The 15919-nt window shown below is 38.8% G+C and overlaps 1 protein-coding gene across 1 annotated transcript in view; it reads right to left on the reverse strand.

Annotated features, from left to right (window-relative positions):
- Nucleotides 1–15919, reverse strand: part of GRID2 (glutamate ionotropic receptor delta type subunit 2) — a 765251-nt gene that overhangs the window by 295742 nt on the left and 453590 nt on the right. Inside the window, exon 4 of the mRNA XM_063336608.1 lies at nucleotides 5370–5575. Within this exon, the coding sequence (XP_063192678.1) occupies nucleotides 5370–5575 (206 nt within the window). The remainder of the gene's footprint in view (nucleotides 1–5369; nucleotides 5576–15919) is intronic.

A 15919-nucleotide genomic window follows, 5' to 3' on the forward strand; every position in this document is an offset into this window, starting at 1 on the left:
TATTATACAAAGAAAGAGAATAAAATACACAAAAGTAATCTTTTTTTTGCTGCATTCCTTAGGACACATTCCCTAGGACGCATTCCTTAGGAGCACAGCATCACAGAATAAGGTTAAAAAAGAGACTGAACTTCCATGAACTTTGGACACACAAAGGCTGAATAACCCTTGCAGAGAAGTTGAATAGTATTTCCTAATTGACCGCAAATAAGCTGTTTAAAGAAATAAGCCCATTTAGAGTGGTATGTAAGCTAAAGCAAATCCCTGTCTTCAGATCTAAAGGATCTGTCATTCGCTGCATGATCAGATCTAAAGCTGAAACCTGGTAAAACAATAACTATGTCACTATATGAAAAAATTCTATTTTTTCAAGTATTTAAGGTTAACATGACCAATTATTTTCAACAGAGGACTAATAATCAAGTATAATAAAACCCAGGACACTTGCCATCAGGAATAATATCATTTCACAGAATAAATGTTACTTCTCATTCTACTCGCAGTAACCACTAGAAAAAAAACACGATGAAGGTTCAAGAACATAAGGCATTTCTAAATTACATTTGTTCCTTAAACATTCACTTTTCTCTTTTTTTTTTGCTTGCCCACTACATGGCAAGAACTCTTCAGTACTTTATTTATACACTTTATTCTGTTTCCCCTGTCTATTTTAACATTTCATTTATAAAGAGTTCTTTTATTTATGAAAGTAGTAGAGTAGCTTCTCTTCATCCAAGCTAATGTTATTTTAGTACTGTCCCACATCAGCCTGGGGTAGATAAAGATACATTTTAATTTGCAAAAATCATGTGTAGTAGATCATACTAATGCCTAAAAGGTACATAATTTGAATTTTTTTTGAAAATGAATATAAGCAAATAAAACAGCACCTATAAAAGTTGGTACAATAAGCATGCCTGCATACACACAGGTCAACATACAGGACTTACCGCTACAACTCTCAGATTTGGCAGCTGCTAGTTTTGTTGAATACACATTTTAAATAATTACAACCCAGTTCTGTGATGCATGTGAGCTTAACTTTAAATAGATGTTTAACAGTAAACATTTCCAATATCTCTAGCATAATCACTTGCATGCTTGAAGTCCTGACATTATGGGGCTCAGTTACTTCAAGTTTATTGCAGAACGGAGCCTTCGAATAACAAAAACTTAATATTTTTAATTACACAAAGCATATAGTGTAACAGTGAGCTGATAGGCAGTACTCTCTCCAATCTGGGAGCTGACAATGCTCACTGTACTGATGGCTTGAAATTGTCAAGCCCCCGCAACAGTTTTGTTGACTGATACATGTTGCCAATGCTCTGAAATTTTTACTAGATTAACTGTTGAATCTCTCTTCTGCAGTTAAAAAGCATTCTCACCTCTTTCTGTAAGAGGTCACTACCCCTGCAACAGAACCAAGAGAAGGGACCTAGCAAGGGGCAGCAAGGTATACAGTCACATCTGCCAAGTTTGCTGTTGGGGTGGTATTCCCTCTGTGCAGGGGAAGAACTGACAGCAGCAGATGGTAGCGCCGTCAGCTCTTAGACTAAGGCCCTCCCTGAGCTGGCCCGTTAAAACTCCAGCAAAATCCCTGGCCGATGCTAGGGCTCTTACACCCGTGGCTTACTGGATTTTCAATGTGTAAAGTCCTCCACTAGTCGACATCATTTTCCTCTATATCTAAAAAAATGAATCAGCTGTGTCATCCCTCCCTTGTAGTCTTGTTGTCAGCTCCTGGAGTCTTTGGACAGACGAACATATTCATATTTCTGCACACAGCTGATAAGGTAGTTTCCTTAGCGAAGCAGAAATAAAGTTGTAAGCAGAGACATACTGACAGCATTTTGGCCCCATTAAGGACACCTGGTACGCTTCCTAAAATCTTGCTTCCCAAAGTTGCTTTGTTATCCCAGAACCTCCGTTGCAACCTGAGTTTCCTGGCCTGCTGCTCCTCCTACCCAGCCTTCTCACACTTGGCTTTACAAGTTATCGCTTTGCAATGCAGACTCAACACAGGGGTGGTTCTCTCTTCCCTAAACATTTCCTACTGGTTTGTTTTTGGTTTTTTTTGTTTGGTTGGTTTTTTGTTGTTGTTGGTTTTTTTGTGGGTTTTTTTTTTTTTTTTTTTTGAGATGCTTGCCAAGGCTGACATGGTGATAGACACTTTTCTTGTTCCAAAGAGTCCCTAGTCTTTTGCTAGAGCATCAGGTGATTTGTTTCTCTTTTTTTCTACTTTTGTTTCCTGCCACTTGACCCTGGCTTTTTGCTTTCATGCTGAGCTGGCAATGACATCCTATTTCTTTTCCTCTATATGGCTTTTCAGACCCTGCAAGTTCATCACAGATCAGAAGAAAAACCCCACCCCAAAATAAAAAAGCCAACAAGTGGCACACAATTCACATCAGTCACCAGTGCTGTCAGATAGCATATCTGACACAAATTTTTGTGCAAGACGGTTGGTTCTGAGGTGCTTTTCAGTAATCACAAGAGTTTCAATGGGAATATTTTGCTTCACCTATGAGACCTGGCTGATTATTTGAGGGTGCAGGAAGACCTCACCCTACTGAAAAAAACCTGAACAATTCACCAGTATATCCCTGGCAAAGAATTTTCTCAGGTGCTGCCACAAACTGCGCTAGGGAGAGGACCCAATCTCCACTAGCTCCATAGCCCCATTGAATGTCAGTATTTCAGCAAAATTTTTTGCCTTCTCTCCCTGCATCCCCAGCTCAAAGCAATGAAGGACATTACAGAATTTGGCTGGTCCCTCCCTCTCTTAACATGAATCCTTTAGCCAGTACGGAGAGATGCTTTGATACCTGCTCCCAAGTCTTCCTGCCTTTCCATGCCCTGTGGAGGGCAAATTAATGCATAATGGTTAAAGAGTAGCTGGGGTTTTATCTCCACAGCCAGAACAGTGTATTTGAGTCTTAATCTCTGTTTTCTTCAGTATATAAGTACAGGTCTCATCTCTGCAAGCTCTAGAGATGCAAAAGCTGGAGAGAAAGAAGGGATCTAACGTTACAAAGCAATGCTGCTTTACAAAAAAAAAAAAAAATTCAAAGCCAGAATGTCCTGTCTTAAAAATAAGAATTTCAAAGAGTCAGAATAAAGATAAATTCTACCACAAGGAATCTCCAATTTACAGACTGCCTATTTACATAGGCCAGTGTCTGACTATTTACCCTGGAAAAGTTGTTACTTGCATAGTAATCAAGCCCACGCTTAGTACAGCTGTTGCAGAGTGAATGAACCCTCTTCTCAGGCAAACAATGAGGGAGTTCAGCCAAATCAGTTGTCTAAGAAGGGACCAAGCAGCAGAGATTATGTGAGGTCTGGGGAGAGAGCCTGACAGCTGAACCCAACGAGGCAGCCAAAACCACCTCCTGGTCAGAAAAGCCATAAAAAACCCAAGGGCTTGTCTACATATGCAGTTGTTTCTTATTAACTTTGTAAGGTTTACATGCTAAATCCACTAGGCTAAACCAAATTTCCAAGTTAAACTGGTCATGCACAAGGCGCAGTCTTTGGAATAACCATGTCCACACTGGAATTATTTAGGAATATCTTAATCCATTGACAGTGCATAGGCTTTGTAACTTGTTTGCCCATAGAGTACAGCTGCTGGTTCAACTGCAAAATAACAGTTTTTAATATCCATTGGCAAAACTACCCTAGTAAATTTCTCCTTGCACAGGCACTGAGTGTTGGAGTGCAGCTGTTGTGCAATTCATTCCCCCCAATAACAGAAATAAAGTACAGCAGTAAACATACTTCTGTGTGAGTAACTCTACCTATTGAGAGGCTACTACTGTCAATTTTACCAGTCACACGTCATACCTCACACATCATTCCTCACATCATACCTCAAATAAATGCTGGGGTAGGTGGGTGTGCTTTTGGTGGTTTTAGTTGTTTTTTGGTGGTTTGGGGGGTTTTGAGTGGCCAGTGCCAAAGTGAGAACTCTAAACCAGTTTATTTTGACAACTTTTTACATTCTTGACGACACATATATATGGCGACCTCAAGAGATGACAATGACTTTGTTACTGTGCTTGAGCGTGTAAAAATAAATGATAAAGCGTATATTTTAAAAAATAGTGTTCATCTTTAGGAACAATATGTGAATTTTGTCTCCCTGAGTTATTGCAGTTAGAGCCCTGAACCCTTCTGCTTTGAGGTTGAAATGTGAAATATCTTACAATGCCACTTACTGAAAAACAAAACATTTGTGACTTGGGTGGCAAAAACAGTGCAGAACAATCTAAAACATGCCCACAAATTGTTTACATCTTATAAGGCACTGTAGACATTTGGATAGAGCAGCAAACCCTCATTACTCAGAATTAGCAACCTTCAGTGTGTTATGATGACAACAGAATACCTAGCCAAAGAAAAAAAAACTCAAAAAGAAACAAAAAGGCCTCTTCCAACTAATGTTCTTAAAAGGCATTCACTTGAGACTGCATATGCAGAGACAGTTTTTAAGTCTCAATTTCTGAAGACCTAGATAATGGGAAAGTACAAAAAAAGTAATGCAAGTTACAAATAGATCCAAAGAGAAATTATTGCACAGAGAAAGTGTATTTCTATGGAACTGAAAACAAATATATTCTCAACCATTGATTGATGATGAAGAGTAGACAAGCATGTAAAAAACCACATTTGAAACAGCACAGCACTGTGTAAAAAGAACCATGCTGTTAATTTAAAAAAATTATACAGGTCATAATTGAATGTGATATGCAAGTCTTCTGTCTATAAATCTGAAGAGCTTTTTGAAAATTCTGTCCATATTGCTTGCAGCTTTTGTTTAAATACAGAAGCATAACTTTAGCCTATTGTCTTAAATCCAATCCTTCATAAATTTGATTACGTTACTACTCCTCAGTGGTGCAAAACAGATCATTACCAAACATTATTTTATATAAAAAAAAATGAAATGCCAATCTGGTAAACACGTGTTGTCCACAAATACATATTATACATATATAAGCAATAATAAAGTTTTTGTCAGTTGTAAAGATCTTTTAGTGAGGAACACAATGAGCAAGGAAACAGCAATACAATATCCACGAGTTTCAAACCAAAGTTTGAGGGCTAATTCTTCTGCATATTTCCTAAATGCTTTTGCTCATGCACAATGTAGTGATACTGTTCTATATGCACATTTATGAGCATGAAAAAACATCCTTGCACAATGATCTTGGAAGAGAGAATATTTAAATTTTTAGTTGGGGTTTTGGGGTGGTATTTTTTTTTGTTTGATTGCATTTATGAACTCAAATGAACTGGATCTTTTGACAAATAGCTGCAGTCTTGGTCAACAAAACAAGAAGTTACCAGTAATAAACACGTACCTCTGTTATGAATGATTTGGCTGTTGAGGGGTTCATTACAAGAATAGCCCGTCTCAGAGTGTCCCGGTAACGGTTCAGTTCTTCTATTCGCATAGTGGCAAAGAGCCCCGTGATCATTTTATTGATGTTGTTTTCTACTTTCTGCAATGCTACATCCATTCCCTGTTGAGATACTTTATCCAAGAACTCTTGTATTCCACGGATATCTAGAAAAATCAAAAGCCAAACAAGATGTTAATTGGCAAGTGGAAAAAAGACACAAATAACTGTTCAGTTCATCTCACAGAAGTGTTTTGTTCAGTGTCAGGTAGACCTCTATGGGCTTTCACTTGATATTTATTGGAGCTCTTCCGGAGTTATGCTCATGGTATTGCTCAAAGTACTAAAAGAGGAGAAAGAATGGCCACACATCAGCTACTGTCCAACAGAACCACTACAAAACAAACCTACAAATATTTCTAGCAACTTTCCGAATTTGGTCATTGGATCATCACGCTTATTCCTTATTTTTCTTAATAGACTTTCGTGTTAAAATCCATAAACAGTGAAGCTACAATGACTGTAACACACAGGGCTTCCTTTGAGCGAGGGCTGTCAGAGAGCAACTGAGGGGGGAGGAAAGTAGGAAGTAGAGTGTTTTCTTTTACACGGCTCAAAATTATGTTATCCACTGCAACACTATGTAGCTTAAAAGTTTCTAAGTGAAGCTTGGGCTGTTCACTCATCAAAAAGTCTTAATGTGGTTCTAAATTGCGCAGCTATTTATTTCCTTCAAAAACAAAACCCAAGCCAGACACGTAGTTGCAATGGTACTGCCTGCTCACGTCTGATACCGCCGCTGATGGCTGAATTTAAACAAGTTCTTCCACAGCAAACTGCTCTAGCAGAGCTTTCTGGCTCACTCCAAGTAAATCCCTCTTTAAATATGACTTGGAAAGGAAGACTGGATCAGCAAAATGCTAGCTGTGTTCACCACCTATCTTGTAATATCTTTAATGTCTCTCTCAAACTAGAATGGCTGGGTACTCTCACATTGTGATGCTACCTCAAGCTGGTCCAAGCCTTTGAAAGGCCTTTTCCGGTAGTGAATTCCACAAGAGTGAGCAAAAAGCTTGTTTGTTTGTTGCTTTGGGTTTTTTTTCCTGATCTTTTGAATGGCTTTATCCAAAAAACAAGATGAGCTTAAAATTCAAAATCATTCAATGATTTCACAAGACAGAGCAGGACAGCACCACAGGAAAACCCCTCCAGCTTCACTGAGTCCTCGCTCTCTGACCCCTACTCACCACTGCAGTTTCTCAACCTTCCTTCTGGAGCTAAATCACCAGTTCCCTGATGTGACTCCTCTCCCCAGCAGCCACTCAGACCTGCTCTAACAGAGGACATTCACCAAGAAAACCTTCCTTCTCTGCCCGCACACCCATCCGATCTCATTTAGAGGAACAAGGTGTAGCCTTAGAGTCAACAAAACAGACACTGACTGACACAGGCATTAGTTATTAAAAATAAATAATAATAAAAAAGGAAATCAGTAACCCAACATAAAGAAGAAACATTTCTTTGAAAATAGAAGTTCCTCAGGTTTAGGAGGGCATTTGTGGTTAAAACTCACCAAAAAAATATTTCTCCCATTAGAATACCAAATCTGGACTCTCCTAGGTGTGTGCTGTTCAGTCCCACCCCTGCTGGACTGCAGTTCCTGCTCTGCTTCCCTCCTACATCACTGGTGCTCTATCAGTTCCTTGTCTCAATTGCTGGTTTTCCAGGGGAACAGTCAGACCTGAGGTCACAGGTGGATCATGCACCTTTCTTCACAAAACATCTTCCATTTGAGAAAGCTTCCAATTAGATTTTCACAACTGCTTGTCTACGCTGAGATCTTTCATCCTCATCTATCATCTTCTCCTACTCCCTGCCCTTCTTATACGAAGGAGGGGTGCGTGTGTGTGGTGTGTGCAGAAGGCTCTATTTAATCCTAACATGGGTTGAGTAAATATGGAATAAGGAATGTCAAAAGTGTTCATGCTACTGGAAGCACCTTAGATGCAGTTCACACATGATGTGAGAGGACAGCAAAAGGCTGGAAAAATCAGACTGAAAGCGGACAGGAGGGATGTCTGAGCACAAAAGGCTCTAAGCGCTAGAAGAGATACTACCCAAACAGCCATAAGTGCCACAAGAACAGGGCTGTTGGCTGGCCCTTAGGGTGTTCTATTTTGCAGGTGATACAAGTGACACCACGCTGGTCTATTGTGATAACAGCTCAGGGTAACCCAAGACAAACCACAGAAAATAGCGGACCATGTAGCTGTTGTTTTACTTTATCGAGACTACAGTAGTTACATTCTCATAGGGGTACACTGACAGGTGACAGCTTTTAGAGGAACTGAAGTTCATTTTAAAACCAAGGAAAATAATGAAAATCACTCCTTTTGAGAAAAATATTGTGATGAAGTCCTCTAAAATCTTCCCTCAAAACTGCCTAGGCTCCAGCAACCTCCACTAGCTGTCAAGAGAGCAGCACTACCAGCACTCAGCTGTGGTCAGTCCTGCAAACATGAAGCACACGTGGCCAGAGGTCTGGGCTGCAGGGGGAGAACTACGTGACTCCCCACCCCCAGCAAAGCATCAGCAACACGACAAAGAAACCTTTGTGATATATCCTTGAGAAGATTAAGGAGATGTCACGTGTGGATTTAACTTGGGAACTATGGTGGTGAAAGTATAAGATCAATGCAACTAAGCATTGATCTTATAGCAGACCAGCAGACCTAGCTCTGGCTAGGAACCACAGCAGATGAACACTACAAAGCCCAAAGGCAGCCTAGCAGGAATACTCCAGTGTACAGATCTGATGGGCCTAGAGGGAAAAGCTGGAAATACCCGAGGTAGAAATCCTTGTGCTGACTTTGCTGGAAAAAACTGTACCAAAACTAAATTCAAGCTTTCCTCTTTTCCAAGCCTAGTGAACACTCTTTTTACCAAGCTATACATTCGAGGATTTGGGGGGCCCCAGCATACAGGTTCTGACAAACACAAGTGATTGTGGCGTTTGACTTCAGGTTATGGCAAAATAAGATATCTGAGAAGTTCTGGGTTTCACAGAATTCCAGCAGCCCTATCAAGAAGATCTGGAGCTTAGACATTCACACCTTGATCTGCTTATTTTTGGCCACAAACGGTAGCATAAGAAAAAGAAAGTTCAGTCTCCACAGCAGGGAAAACATTCTGCCTGTCACCCCAGCAGAGATCTGTACTAATTAGAGAGTATTATAGATAGCCATCCTCCTCTGGCACCAGATTACTGAGATACTTCAAATTATAAAGAAATAGCCATGTAATAGTTTATAATCCAACAGCCCACAAAAATAATTCATCCGAGTTAGTCTTGGAGGTCGGAGTGTTACAATTAGCAAGTTGGGTCTCTTGTCTAGAGCTCTAAAGTACCATGAACTGGAAATAAATGGTATTTTTAATGTTTAAGCTATTTTAGGCATTCAGCACCACAACCCCATTCTTCAGACATTGCCGAAATACCAGTATTACTAAACACTTGAAGAATAGTTTAAACACGAATAAAATACAGCCTTACCCTAAAAATAAAGTTCCATAAGAGAATCAGATACTAATTACAGCTTCTATTTAATATCTAAATCAGGAAAATTAAATTCAATCTAATCAGAGATGTTAGAATTTTTTTGGCACTTTGAATGCCAATTTAAGAAGCAACAAGATTATTTTTACTGCTACAAATATGCCTAGTTTCATGCAAATGATAAAATAATTTCTTTCTACTTTAACCCTTTAGTTCTAAAGTTCCTGAGGCTCACCCACTCTGAGAGTTACTCACAACATCCAGACAAATGGAAGAAAATCTGGATAAAACTGACCAGTTGGAGACAAAATTATCAAAGTACAAGAAACACATAAATGGAATCCAGACACACCATCAAAATTTCAGGGGGAAAAGTTACTTAGGCTATGAAAGCCTTTTAAAAAACTCAAATTCTATAGCATAAATCCATACATACTTCACTGACACCAGAACAGGGTAGGCTGGAACTGCCAAACAAAGTTTTATCTGTCCTTTCAAAACAAGAAAGTAATTTCACTTGACCTGAGTTTATAAACACAATGGAGTTATTGGTTGACATTCTGTATAATCTGTGTTGTCCCAGAAGCCAGATTATGGGATCAAATGGCTTTGTTCACCCCGAATATCTGCAAATATAAATAATGAAACAATTATATTGAATCTTCACCAAATGAAGGGCCAAAAGGGACAGAGATACAGTATTATTCTACTGTTCTACACTTATTAGGTGACCATGCCAACAGTATGGTATCTGTGTGATACATTTTTAGGAAAAGCACCATTCTAATGGAAAAGATACCAAGTCAGCCTGGTCTATTGGGAGGTGTCCCTGCCCACATCAGGAGGGTTGGAACTAGATGATCTTTAAGGTCCCTTCCAACGCGAACCATTTTGTGATTCTGTGATAAAACTTCTTCACTACTGCTGCCTTTGGCATTGATACAACACAAAACCATGGGCAGGAAATAAATACAGACTTTGCTTATACCTCAGCTTACCCAGTGGAAGAATAGGGATATTGGTGATGCTCACCTGCTGCTATGAAACAGCAGAGAGCAAATAAAAACACCCTGCTATTTAAATGCTATTTAAAGCATGATGGTGCTTCCAGTATTTCAGGAGCAAGTCACTAGCAATGATCATATTCAAAGCGTATGCCAAAGAACAGATGCTGCCACTGAATGGGCAGCATTATCTTTCCTGCGTGGATTGGCGGAAAGTGGCACATATCCACACTGCACTGTGGAATCATCTTTCTAATAGACAAACTCCTTCTGCAGAAAAATCTGGCAAGCAACCTGTGGCACAGATGGCCCGGCTGCGGAGAGACAGGACTGTTCATGTCTGGAACACAGGTGTTTCTCACCCTGAATTTGCTAGCCAACCTGTTGCCCAGCCAGAAGATGCATTTCTGTTTTCTTTTTAAAGCAGATGAGTCACAGTCATTTCCAGAAACGCAGAAGAGCCACCCATTATCACCAGTATTAATTATTCCCCTTACTTCTGAAAGCCAAAGTTACCACATAGAGACAGACCAATGCTAGAGCCAAAATTGCTATCTCCTCTCCCAACTCATGTCACTATTAGTTAGCGTTATGTTTTCTATTTTTTCCACTGTACAGCCATCACTTCCCCTCTACACATGCATGCACAAGAACATAGCACCATTCTGCAGTCAGATACTCAGCATCAGCTATAGGGTTAAACCAGGCTGGAAATTTAGATAAAACATTACCAAACATTCTCTTTTTAACCAAGACTGTGGCTTATTTAAGCGATTGTGAAGCTGGCTTGGAAAGTCTAATAAACAAAGAGCAAGGCAAGCAAAATTTGTCAAGGAGTCTGTTGTAAATGACCTTTCCTGACTACCCATACATAATTATGCCACCACAAGGCAGAGGTCTATAGGAAGGTCTTATGTTCTGCACTGCTGGTGCACAGAAGGTCCAACACTGGACACACCAGACTGGCTTCAGCTGAGGAGCACGTGCAGAGCATCCTGTGTGGGTGAGCACAAGGCCCATGGCCTCCTAAGCTCTGAAGACTGGTATATTCAAATGCAGGTACTCAGCATGACATGACTCAAGCCGAGACCTGAATTCAGGTGCCAGCTTTACCACAGACTTTTCATTACTGTGTCAGTTATTGTGGACCTGACCTAAGAAAGAACTTAGGAAATGAAGCGCAAATCGAGTGCAAGCACCTAAATCCACACCATCTTTTCATTGAACAGTCTTTTTGATACTGGAAAAAAATGCAAGAAATAGGTATGTATCTTAAAATGCTGCTGCAGAGCATGCTCAGAGCAGAGCTAAGCATCCTTCACAGACTACGGGTCCTATACCTAAATCTCCTTAAATGCCCAACCTTCCAGGAACATTCAGACCTCACCTGACACAAACAATAGCACCATTTAATGAAAAGCTCAGCAACTGCATGGCAGAAAATATATGCAGCCAGGCGATAGGGAAAAGGAGACAGTATTTTCAAGAGATCAAGAGGATTTAAAATCCGCAGCTTTTCTCAACACCAGACTACAGGACAAATTGTGTCTTTGTTCTCTTTTCATTGAAGTCTCTACATTGTATATGTGATACACCTTGTACAAGAAGATTGCTGACCTCTGTGACCTGATCTTAAAAAAAAAAAAAAATAAATTTAGTCCTTCCACAAGTTTGGTTTTTTTTAATCACTGAATCAGACGGTCTTCTCACTTCTTTGTTCTATCTGGCCCTACGTAACTTTCTTCTGCCATCTCTGTTTCTATGCAGAGGAATAATTTCAGAGGGAGCAAGTCCCCCAGTGCATCTTGGGGAAGCCTAATGATCAGGACATCCTAGAACAAAATATGCTGGCGTTCAGGCATATCTATCTCACATAGAAAAACCAGTATGTACATGCAGTAAAGATTTTATAAGCGGAACAAAATGAACAGCAAATAGTAAATAAACAACTCACATGCTAAGTACCTCCTACATCCTTATTAAAAATGAGAAGTCTACATGTAGATTGATGTAGATGCAAAGTTTCTAAAAAAAAAAATTCAGACCATACTATGACCAGAAGAGAAAGACAGCACTATTCACCAATGGTAATAAATTAATTTATCCACCTCTGCCATTGTATTCCACCTAAATTACAAGGCGCTCACTGTTACTCAGCACTTTGGTTATCTCAAACCTGGTTTACAGTCATTAGCTCATCCTCCCTTTGATACCATTTCAGATCTCAGAACATTTTCCTCACAGTATCCAGATGATAAATACCAACTGATTCAAGCCGTGGCAGTAAAGGTGAAAGCACCTGTCATAAATACTCTCTGGCTGATTTACACAAAAGACCACTTTATTTGTACAGTTGATGAGAAAAGTCATTGTATAACAAATTACACTGTTCAAATTCTTATCAGGAAAGCTTTATAAGTCTAGCGCAGTGATTCTTCCTTACACAGTGATGGCTAACATGACAGCAACTATTAACTAGGGAAATGCACTGCACGCAAGGAAGATGTGCAGCTACAGCCAGACTCTGATGGTGCCACTGCTCTGCTTAAAGCCTTGAGCAAAGTGTTTGCATTCCTGTGCACGTGTTGATATTTATTAAGATGGTTAAGATCTAGACTGAGGAAAACAACAATTTAGCACGATGATTCAATAACAGTCCTTCATCCTACTTTCACAGCAGTAGGATTCCCTCTCATTAGTCAGCTTATCTGTAATTCAGTGAACCTCCAAAGTAAACAAAAACACCCATCTACATAGCTCTTTCCTACTAGCATTTGGGAACGGAGAGGGAGCAGTTACCTGAACTGGTTCAGCTGGATCATCTAGCTTCAGAGAATATAGCAGTAGTTCAAACTCATTATAAGTAAATTTAGGCTCAAATGTTTAGTTACATATGAAATCTCATTTATATTATCAAAATTTTTGGTGCCTAGCAAGCGGGTATGATATTTCTTGGGGTAAACTGTAAATTTGTAAATGGTAAGAATGACTGTTTTTTTCTTCCATGCTTGCAATTTTATGAAATTTCACATATCCAAAACAAAGAAAACAAGTTTTCCCAAATTTCTTAATATCATCCAGTTGAGAAAAAGGAAGAAAAATATACTTATATATGGTTTTGGTTTGTTTGTTTGTTTGGGGGTTTTTTGGTGGTTTTTATGTTTTTTGGAAGATGTTTCCATTTCAAAGCCAAGTAACTTCAATTTTGTTGTCTGTTTGAACTATTGTGGCACTACTGAAATGTCTATGTAATTCTTATTTTAAAGGACTGCCCAAATGTCATCTACATTAGCTACGTTTTGTTTCATCCCATATAGAAATTATTAGAGATTATCCTTTAAACAAGAAAAATCAATATAGATAGCCTCAAGTAGCTGAATTAATGTTGGGAGAGAGATTATAGCTTTTCCAGTTTTGAAATCCTGCAAGACAAGTTTCCACCCTTACAGGTGATTGACACAAGATTTTTCCTTTGAATTTCTCAGTTTTTTAACTGGAAGAAAGAAAAAAAAAAGCAGAGGATAAAAAAGATAAATAAAATTGAATCCAGAATTAATCCTTAAGAGTATCGGCTGCTACCTTAGCTTCTCAAAAATAGAAAGGGAGTCAGATTGTGATCACCCCTCGCTCATGGAGGCTGACAAGCCAACAAATTCTTTTTAACTGTGTAACCTGCTTTGTACCACTTCATTCAATTTTTTTTTTACTACAGTTTGTATTAGAGATTTCCAAAAGACTTCTAAGAGTTGTCCAAGTGAAACAACCTCTTGCAAAGAAAGAAATTTTCCCTGCCTAGTGCCTCCAAAGATGATAATGTCTTAGAGCCTGGGGCTGTTTATCTTCAGCATTTACTTTCCTGTTAAAAATCACACCAAATTTGAAAAATTATACTAAAATCCTACACATCTGTACAACAGAGCTCCTTACCTCTGCCTAGATATAAGCCTTTATTTAATAGCAAGTAACCTATACTTATGTCTGTATGATACACCAACTCTCTCTGTAGGTCCCTACTGCTCTCTGTTGGTTTTCATAAGCATGAGGAACCATGATCCCTTTCCATGATTTCCTTTCCCGTGGGGAACAGCAAATGGACTGTCCTTGCAGACTTCCTGGTAATAAACCAAGAGTGACTATGCGTGTTATAATCTTACTTAAAATAAATTGTTCTCTGAGTGTGCATCAATCTGCTCCTCAATAATTTTTTCTGTTGATTAAAAGTTTACACTATGGGAGCAGGAATATTTTATGAGTTTGAAGAACGTAAGTTACTGAAGCGATGCCAATAAACTAAGATTTAGAAAGACTGTAATAAATATTTTCTAGCTTTTTCCTGTCGTTCTGCTTCCCCTTTTTCTCGACTGGTTAAAGCTCTCAGACAGAAGTCTTCTTTTCAGTTTATGATACTACCTGACATTTACGATGTTATTATGCCTAACTTGTACCTTTTTTCCTATGGTGGTATAATTTCTTCCATTCAACATGCAAAGTACTTTGCTCAATACCTTCCTCTTTTGATAATTTCCTTTATTTAGCTGCAAAATATCAGTTTACAAACTCAATTTTAATACTTCTGAGAAGATGATAAACCAATGTGTTGAGAGTTGAAAAATACTTAGCAAACAGCAATGGAGTTTGACACAAGGGTCACGTATTCAAGTCTTCTTGAAATAAGTCACTTTTCTGACACTTGCAGGCTATGAATATACAAAAGAAATCTCACACCTGTGTCAAACCTTGAGAGATCACCTCATTTACAGCCATTACCCATTACACAGATATTAGGAGAACATCTACAGTTTTATTTTGACCTCAGCACTGAGGTTATAGATATAATAAAAAATTTGGTCTTCTTTCCTTACTAACACCACACAGATAGCTGTCAGGCCCAGCCTTCAAATACTTTATCTATTCCATCCTTAAAGACAGCAACATGAGAGAATGACAAACCCTCTCTTACCTTCCTACATATTCAGTTATAGCTCCTGGATGCATTTCCCCAAGTATTGTGTAGTCCAAAAGCAGAAGCATGGCCATTGTTCCACTAGAGAAATTTTATAGAATAGTTCAGTTGTCTCAGAAGTTGAATAATTTTAGGGTCAACCAAATATATATATTCAATTTCCAGTGCCAATGACAACCAGCAAAAGCAAGCTGTTATGAAAGTTCTCAGAGGCAACTACTAACTTGCAATATAATTAAGTGACACATTAAAGTCACACAGATGAAGAATACATGTTCCTTTCCTTATCTGTATGACATCATAAATACTAATGGGAAAAAAAAAAAGTTCAAGAATAAGCTTGAATTAATTATATGTTTATTGAGGCACAGTGATGTAAATGAGCATGGAAAGTTGGCAAAGACCCAGATGAGTAATAAACAGTTTTAAGACTGTCTGGAGGCAGACTTGAGAATATTATAGTTATCAGGCAGCTGAAAACAGCCTCAGGGTAATTATAAACATTTGCAATCGATTAAAGAGAGTATGATTCTTTTATGAATCTTTATTAAACTTGCGTTAAAACTTTAAATGATTTGAAAATGTTATGTTTTTGAGCACATCTTTGTGAGTGGTTATCATATATTTATTTCTGTAAAATGTGTATGCAGGAAAGCGTCAATGGAACTTTATACAGTTTTTAAAGGGGATACTAGGAATCCAGAGCCCATACGTACAGATGGGCATCATCTCAGAATGTCACCCCTTTTACAACACAGGAGGCAGTCTCTCTGCAAGCAGGCCAGCCTTTCAAGTTCCAGGTATAAACCCTTCTTTTCCAGGATCTTTAAAAAACAGTACTCCAATCCTATAGCATTACACTCAATTTTTTCTAAAATAAACACCTTTCTGGGGCAGGGATGGGGAAAATGCCCTCTTTTATCTTCATAGTTTCACAGACCTCTGTGCTTAGTCTGGAATCCTCACTAATACAGCTCTCCTCCTTGAG

Source organism: Chroicocephalus ridibundus, chromosome 5 (assembly GCF_963924245.1).
Source record: "Chroicocephalus ridibundus chromosome 5, bChrRid1.1, whole genome shotgun sequence".
In the NCBI taxonomy this organism is placed as follows: domain Eukaryota; kingdom Metazoa; phylum Chordata; class Aves; order Charadriiformes; family Laridae; genus Chroicocephalus; species Chroicocephalus ridibundus.